Here is a 9203-nt window from a genome sequence, read left to right on the forward strand (position 1 = left end):
CCACAATACTTTTTTTTTTAAACCATGAATGCAGTTTTAAATGAAATACACTATGAGCTTAGTAATACACGTAGTAATGTTAAATAGGTTATGAATAATTTATGATTTTAAAATTTCTGGCATATTTTTTTTAAGTGCAATTGACTATTTTATTACATGATTTATATTCATGTAAAAAGTTAGAAGATACCGAGTGGGATAATCAACCACAATTGCATCATTTACATGTCACGGAACAAAAACAAAAAGAAGAAAAAAAAACATCTGATTCAGTCCACAAAACACTACACATATTTTTGCACTCTCACATTATTTGAATGAACGTACCAGTTTCATTTTGGTAATGTTTAAATTAAAAAAAACATACGAAACGTTTATATCTTTGTTTAAAAAAATACTATAGACAATTCTATTTCTTTTTTTCAAATAGCTGCTAAAGGGTCTTTGTATTATACATCCACGGTTTTTAAGCTTTTAGGTATGAACATTCATTATAAAGATAAACAGAGAAACTTTTTTTCCAATTTCGGATATACGAAATAAATAATGTGTTTTCCTTACTGGTACTGGGTCGATTCCACTGGTGGTGGACTCTTAGTTCCTGATAACATCATCAGCTCATTATTCATTGATTCAGTGCTAATAAGATTGAACTAGTTCGTCAAAATATCGACACAATTGAAAAATTTTATGAGACCTATCTTCATTAAACTACTCCATTTGCATTATATTGTTAGATAAAATCCGACCAAAATGAATGTAGATCCGTTCATTAATATCTATATACCAACAAGCATCCTATATGAAATTTAAGTCAAACTAATATGAATAACGAAATGATACTTTTTACAATAAATGAGTGTTTTGTTGTTCGATTTTTACTGCTGTTGCATATCTCCAGAATTGGACAGTATCGTTTACAAAAAAAGCGGATATCCCTTATTATTTTCATTGACAATTGCAACAGCTTGCATTATGTCAATTATCAAAGAAATTAAAGGATGTACCAGTTCGCTTGGTATTTACCCGCAAAGTAATTGACAAATACCTTTGAAAATTTATGTTCCCCGCAAATTCGTAAACGAATTATTCTGAAGAGAGCCTTAAGTATTGAATGTATTTTGTTCTAACACCGCTTTGTTATACTGTGAATTCATTTTTTTTCGTGCGTATCAATTTTCGTGGATTTATTAAACATTGCATTTTCATTGTTATCTAATTTCGTGGTTTTGTCAAATTCTGCATACAAGCCCATATACAATTTGTGTTTCGTTGATCATTTTAATTGGTGGTTCCTTGTAACCCACAAAATCCACGAATAATAATGAGTGCACAGTAGTTTGCCACATTGAGTTATACAATGATAATAGCATAATATAGGCGAGTGATATGAGAGCCAAATTTACATTTTTAATGCACCTACCTAACACACGGCTAAATTATATATCACTGGAAAGCTAAGAATGTGTACTTTCTAAATATCCCGGTCGTCAAAAGAAATTATGGTGCATTTTTTTTTAAATCGAGGTCAAAGGTCATGGGTGCAATTTCAATTCACGGATACTTCCAGTAGAAAAATCGAGTCAAAACAAATGCAAAAACGAAACATTTTTATAGGAATACTGTATTATTGTTGGGAAAATATATTTCAATCACAGTATTAATTAATTTTGGTTGATTTTAACGGTAACGCATATTACGTAATGTTTTCTCTCGTAGTCTTTGAAAATCAACCATTAAGTCACACAAATGTATCTGTAGTCGCCCTTGCATTATCTAAATCTTATAATACCTCCATATCATTTGATGCACGTATTTACAAACATATATCTGCAAATTTGATATAAATAATTCGAAACAAAATATTTGAAGCATGGGGAAAATATAACATATGACGTATTTTTAATTGTTCAGAAAAGTCCCATGATGAGCTGTACATTAAAATTGAGGAAGCGTATGGTCTCCTGTTAGTTTGAAAGCCTGCCAACCGCTTCAAGATCAGACAACCATAGGGCAGATTTTTATATTATTGTAGTGCAATATGTTGAGTCTGGATCATACCGCAATTACATTTACGTCACTAAATCAGATATGATAAGAGTACTAACTAACATTACTAAAATGAGTAAAGTGCTACTAGTATATTTATATCAACAAATTGACAATTTTAGTATAAAACATCACAAGGAAAATATGATCACTCGTTGTACGTCAAACTGTGTTTGATTTTACTTTAGTCGGCCGCCGTGTATCTTGAGATTTCTAATTATCAAACAACACTTGACATAGTAGTTTGTACTTTTTTTCTAGTGATGACGTTCGGCTACCATGGCACTAAGTAGTACTTTTTTATATCTTGTTTCACCGCTTCAAACGGAGGATAAGGTTATCTTAATATGGAACCTTTTATTTGGCTTTCTTATGTTTAGATACCGTTAGCGTATTTAACCTAAATGATCGAAACGTCGGACCAATGGGATGTTGGACCATTTAGGTGTCGGAATATTGCGATATCGGAATATTATAGTTTCATTTTAACTTGTAATCTCATCATTCTTATCGGTCAACATATCCACACAAAGACAACTTCCTTGGCATGGGCATATATCAGTATAGCAGAGGTTTTGCTCAAAGCGGACACAAGATCTACTATATACAGATTGAATTAAAAATTGGGAATGGACATGAAGGATTTGTCAAAGAGGCACCAACCCGTTTAAAAAGCAGGCAACGGCCGAAGACCACCAATGGGTCATCAATGCAGCAAGAAGCATGCAAACCCGGAGGCGTTCTTCAGCTGGCCCCCTAAACAAAAATGTACTAGTTTGAAATGATAATGGACGTCATACTAAGCTTCGAAATATACTCAAGAAATTAAAATAAAAAATCATACAAAACTAAGAAAGGCCAGAGGCTCCTGACTTAGGACAGGCGCAAAATTTCGACGGGGTTTAACATGTTTTTGGAAATCTCAACCCTCACCCTATACCTAAAACAATGCATAAACAGATCAAATCTGGTAGAAAGTTGGATGACATCATACCGGTCCGATGTTGCCTTTTAGCCAACCAAAGTCATACGGAGAACTTTTATTGTTTCTGTAGTTAGGTCGACATTACCTTGGATAAAATTTTGACCCCCAGAAGAAAAATAATGCCATGTAGAATGTATGCCCCATTTTCAATTTTACTTATCTCCTGATCAGTCAAACTTGTTAATAATTATCAAAGGTGTCCATAAATTCGGTGCATTTGTCATGATAAGCCTAAATGAAAAAGAGTAAAATATTTATAGATAATATACAGTCTATATATAGCTACTAAAGCATACATCTAAGAACTTTGTCAATAGGAATATCGTATGCTTTATTAACTGCCGCAGATGCGCCATCATCCAAAAGACAATACAGAAATGTTTTTAAAGCAGGTGGCATAATTTCAATTGAATAATCCAGTGAAATGTTTTTAGATAATGGATATTCATCTGATTGGATTACAACTTTACCCTATATCTTCTTCCGTAAAATACTAGTAGCTGCATAAAGTGCTTGCAACCAGTTTCGCAGTCACTGCTCAGATCTTTAAATTTGACAGACTGTATATCACAGTCATTTTAAACGGGTAATTTTCCGCCATTACGGCATAAGACAAAATTATAGAGCTACTGTATACAATATTGGATGTACCTTGGCCTTGTTGAGGCTGTATACATGTATCTATAAATTGACCATATATTTTTAGTTTTTGTTGAAGCTGATAATATGTTGTGTAGTTTTCTCGGCGGAGATCCTCGGGCAGAAATTAAGCCCGGTTAACTGATCAAGTAATTAAAGTTGTCAACCAGAATACTTCTTTATGTACAGGCACGTCATCTTTAATCGTCGAAATGTTAGTAAAAGCTGTTTTGTGTTCAGAATTAAATAGCTCTTTACTTTCTGATTTCAAATTTTGTAGCAAATATTTAGCGATGCAAGCTCGATGGTATAAATATTTAATAGTATAATTATCATGAGTTATTTTGTAAATCAGATCATTGTAGGGGATATATGTAGTAACACTCAATACAGCTTGAGTTTGCTCCTCAGAGGATACCTTATGAAGTTGTGTAACTTGCTTATAGGCTTTATACTTTATATTTGCAAAATATACAAACCGAGACAAATCAGAATGAGTTGTAGATCTTCTGCCCTCGTTGATATATTAGAAGAGACTGGTCGGTAGAATTGGTACAGTCATGTAGTACAAAGTCATTGTACAGACAAAACAGAAGATGATAGGTTGTGCTTACTTTTGAAATATTTATAGCTACTCTTATGATATTTTGTATTTTCAAATGGGATGTTTTCATTTTTTTCATATTCATCGACCAGTCTTCTGTAAACTTCATCTTTTCGTTTTCCCACTGCGGCAATACAACTGTATCTTCATTTAAGTGTTTAACTACATAGTTTCTATGTAGTAAATACATGACAGACTATACATCTGTGTCAATCAATGGATAGTTTTTGCTTTTTAGCATAGAAAGGGTTTCATTGTGAACTGGACTGTGAAAATTTGACACGACTCGGAAGATTTTCTACAATTTTCCGATACGATTCCTTATTTAGAAAGGGGTGAATTCTACAGAACTCAAAAACTATGTTTTACTTTGATTTCATCTTAATTTCGGACGATTTTATATCTATTTAAGCTACATTGTTGTACACTGAAGTTAAAGATAGAAAAAGAACCGTTTAAATCTGATTTATCGTACTCTAATAGCACTATTAAGTACACGGAAATCGACTAATATATTCAGTAAAAAACCGATAACGAAATAGATAAGGGATTCCGGAAACTATAGTGATTTTACCCAACATCATAAAATTACAGAAATTCGTGATTTTAAGAAATGTTGAGATAAAGTCTTGACTTTGAATGAAAAAACGATAACTGGTGAGTAATTTGGTGTGTTCTAAAACGGGTAGAGTGCAATAGCATTTAATAAAAATTTAATTGTAGATCCGAAAAGGTCAGGATTATGAAAAATTTTCGTACAAAATGTCAAATATTTAGAAGGAATGCAAAAGCATGCGGACTTACAGTTGTAAATATTGTTTTTCATTATTTTAAGAATCTATTTCAATTAAATATTCTGTCTAAAAGTAGAGATACGACTAATTTCATTTGCTTGAAAAACATGTCGTAATTTTATAATTTTCAACTAATTTCTAAAATAAACGTTAATTTTACAAAAACTGCACCGTACGATTTTGTGACGACCGGGCAAAAATCAAAGTTAAATCATTGTTCTTTCATTTAAAAAAGAAATTAGCCGTGTGTTAGGTGGGTGCATTAAAGTCCTTAACTAGACGTCTTTTTCAAATATTACACTCGCCTAATAATGCCTTACAGGAATCAGCAAATGTACAATATAGTAAAATAAGTTTGACGATACTATGCATGCAAATAAAGCATGTACAGTAGAGTAGTCAACAAGAATTCAAAACTGGTTATAGATAAGTTCTATTTCATCATATAGGCCAAACGTACTGATCATTCAGTTGAGTTAGTCGTTAAAAGGTTTGAAAAACTAATAAAATAAAAAAAATACGAAAATAAAAGTTAATTGTAGGCTACGTGTAAAATGAAAATAAACTTTACATATAGCTTTGGTTTACATAACAGAAAATGGTATAGCAACTGCTTGTCAGATGATTGAATTAACTGGTTATGTATTACTTTTAAACATATTACATTTTTTGTGTATTTCTATAGGTCTACCTACAACGGCAAAACCTTGTATAGATGCCATACCCAATTGTAATCAGTTCCAAAAAGATACATGTACAAACATTAAGTACAAAGGATGGGCTGCGGAAAACTGTAGTAAATATTGTGGTTTCTGCTCTGACGGAAGTAGTAGTGGTAAGCAGACGATTACTCGCCATCTACAAATTACGTATAAAACTATTATTTTCTACATGTTTTGTTGGATATTCCAAAAATTTTTAAACAATAACTATTTTCATATTTGTTAATGAAATTCAAATTCATAAGATATAAGATATTTTACACCTTGATGAACTTAAAATTTTACAAAACTCTCAAAATTACAAATTTGAATATAACACCTTCAATACTGTTTTATATTATTGTCACAATGTTGTGATTCGTAAGTAACTTAACATTGCAATGAAACTGTAGGTAATCAACCATCTGTAACTTCTGCTCCAACATTTGCACCACCTCGTCCACAAGCTCCAGGAAATCAACCTACCCCTTCAGGTATGTCTTAAGAATGTTATACTTTTCTTCGGAAAATATAAGCAATTGGTGAGTGTGATTGTTCTGTTTCCATTCAATCTGATGAATGTTAACAATGGTCGTTAAACGTCCAAAATGCTCACAGAATATTTTTTATTACATATATTATTATATGATGCAGATTCATACAAGCAAAATAAATTTAAAACTCATCAGGTAGCAAACACATTGTTTTTTTTTATAAATCAATAACATTTATCTTATCATGTATAATAAAATCCTAATCCCATAACTACCTTGACGACAGTTACTTGCATATAAGACAAGACAATTGTATCTTTTCCATTACCGTATGTGTTGTTTTTAGTTTTCTGTAACACTTGAGTGTTTTAAGTACGATGTTTACTGAGATGTGAAAATGCATGTAAACTGCAGCTTCACACAATTGTAAGAAAACTAACATAATGATGTTTCGTGCAAAGCACAGATTCTGCAATGATTTAGCGATATCCATTTTATTCGTTTGTTATTGAAATAGGTTAGCATAGTCAAAGATTTTTTATTTATTTTTTTCAAATATGTAAAAAATTGCTTTCAAAACTGCAATTACCGCCCGAATCATATTGTAGACTTTTTTTGGTTCAGTGAGTTGTTTATTGTCGGTTTTAAATGTGATATTTCCGTAATTGCTGTCAATTATATATTTTAACTTTTATTATATTTTATTTGTAGCTACATTGGCTCCACCTCTACCTGCTGGTAAATGAGTATTTATTTGTCATGCATTGTACAAAAACATGATATAATTAAAAATTGAAAACAATCTGATTTTCCTTGTCATTTTCATTTTACATATCTTTCTGGCATATATAAGGTGGTTGACAATTCTACTTTCAAATAACGTCTTTCTCTTCACTGTTTTGAATATGCGTTTTTTACTTAAAAATCTTTTCTTTCAAATTTTTGAAAAACTCTGCTGTACCAAAACATTAAGAAACTACTCAAAGATACTTCAATGACACTTTATGATGTATCTGCTCGTAACCATTGAGAGTATGATAAGTTCAGTAGTCAGTACTTCGGTACTGACATGATTTACAGCAAATCTTCCGTACATTATCCGTTTCTTAATATTGAAATTATATAGAAGCTCAGCTTTCTGCTCCCTATAGGAAGGTGACCTTAGATTGATTTGACTTTTCATGCACTTCTGGTCATATAGCTTTTTAACTGTTTCGGGTTATATACATTCATCGCTTTCAAATATTTGGCTTTGATCGTTCCTGATTAAGGTTTATGCAGGTAAGCGATTCGGATGCGTGAAAATATAAATGTGTTGTTTCCATCTTTTCTTCTTTAGAAAAAAAGGGGCTTTAAAATTTAAAAATTGACATTCACATCTGCTCATACAAAGATGTTTGAAATCAAATGGAGGTAAGAAGGCATTGTCTTACAGAAATCGTCGAACCACATACTACGAAGAATATTAAATTTATTTCAAAACATAGAGCTTACAGACACCCTCACTACATGCACTAGTAGACTTCTGAAAAACTTCCAATTTTATATTCGGAGTACAACTATTCAAAAGAATGTTCATATCGCGCTGTTCTCTAGTTAAGTAAGTTGTTGGTACATGTTTAGATGAAATGACATAAATTACTTAAGATATTGCAATTTTACCAATGGAGAGAAGGTATCTGAATATTCACATTGTAATAACTATTTCCATTTTATCTTCACATATATCTAAATTAAAACTAACCAATTATTTACAAGCATTACATTTCAAACCTAGGATTTTGATGCCTTTTGTCAATTTGATGGGAAGGGAACCATCTTTGTTCAATTTATTTCTTCCAATTCATGTTCCTTCACTGTATTCAATACCTAAACAACAAAAGTGTCTTTACAAACAACGTTTCAAAGTACCCCACTTAAACCATTTCCACAGTATTTACATGAATTAGAAATCAGATCTGAGTTTTAAAAATTACTGTGAAACTGCTATTTCTAAAGGTGGTGTGTGAATACTAAAAAAAATCCAAAGATCGTTTAGAGTACATAATATCTAAGACTCTTCCGTCTTGCAATAGTCGCAATGCTAATACAAAATTTGCCTAAACTACACTTTACACAAGATTCCCCATTCTAATAACCAGTTGATACGGTATTCCAGTGCTTGTATTTCGTATCATGATTTACTTGAAAGGGATAAAGATCGAACGCATCCTTCGTAAGCGGTTCGGATGACATCGAAAATTGGTTGACCGTTATTGAATATCTGTTGTACAGATGATAACAGATAGGTTTTAATTTTCGTTACTACAATTCCGTCCTCTTTTCAAAGACTGCCTCAATAAGACTCATCACCGGTTTTGGAATAACATGAATCGAATGACAGGTGCCACATGTAGAGTAGGATCTGCTTACCTTTGCGGCGCACCTTAGAAAACCGGCAGGTTTTGATGGGTTTCATTTTGCATAGTCTTTAGTTTTTTTTATGTTTTGTTTGTTTGTACTGTATTTGTCTGTTTGTCTTTTTATATACATGTATTAGCCATGGCATTGTCATGTTATTTTCACCTTATGAGTTTGAATGCCCCTTTGGTATCTGACGCCACTCTTTTGCAATCTTTAATGAATTTCTAGTTCAGCAAACTTCATATGGACTAATCTTCATAAATGGAGAGTGACAACAAGAAATCCTTCTACGCATAAAGTTTGGTGTTTTATCATTTCGGTGACGATACTTACAACAGTCACAGTAACTACACTTTAAAAGTAATTGTATAAATCGATGTCACCGAGAAGAGGTGTAATGGAATGATGAGTTTTTATTTCCTACGGTCATCACCAACCAGGTTGTTAGCACTTATGTGTTGACATGAATTATTATTAATATGGTCATAATTATAAATTAATTGTTTACAAAACAGAATTTTTGAATAACTACGG

At 32.0% G+C, this 9203-nt stretch overlaps 1 protein-coding gene across 1 annotated transcript in view; it reads left to right on the top strand.

Annotated features, from left to right (window-relative positions):
* The window catches only part of LOC139519503 (uncharacterized), a 14257-nt gene extending 7189 nt beyond the window's left edge, over nt 1-7068 (top strand). The window contains exons 6-8 of the mRNA XM_071311625.1: nt 5757-5906; nt 6186-6266; nt 6978-7068. Coding sequence (XP_071167726.1) covers nt 5757-5906; nt 6186-6266; nt 6978-7012 — 266 coding nt within the window. The 3' untranslated portion in view covers nt 7013-7068. The remainder of the gene's footprint in view (nt 1-5756; nt 5907-6185; nt 6267-6977) is intronic.
* Nucleotides 7069-9203: the final 2135 nt, after the last annotated feature.

Source organism: Mytilus edulis, chromosome 4, assembly GCF_963676685.1.
Source record: "Mytilus edulis chromosome 4, xbMytEdul2.2, whole genome shotgun sequence".
Taxonomy (NCBI): Eukaryota; Metazoa; Mollusca; class Bivalvia; order Mytilida; family Mytilidae; genus Mytilus; species Mytilus edulis.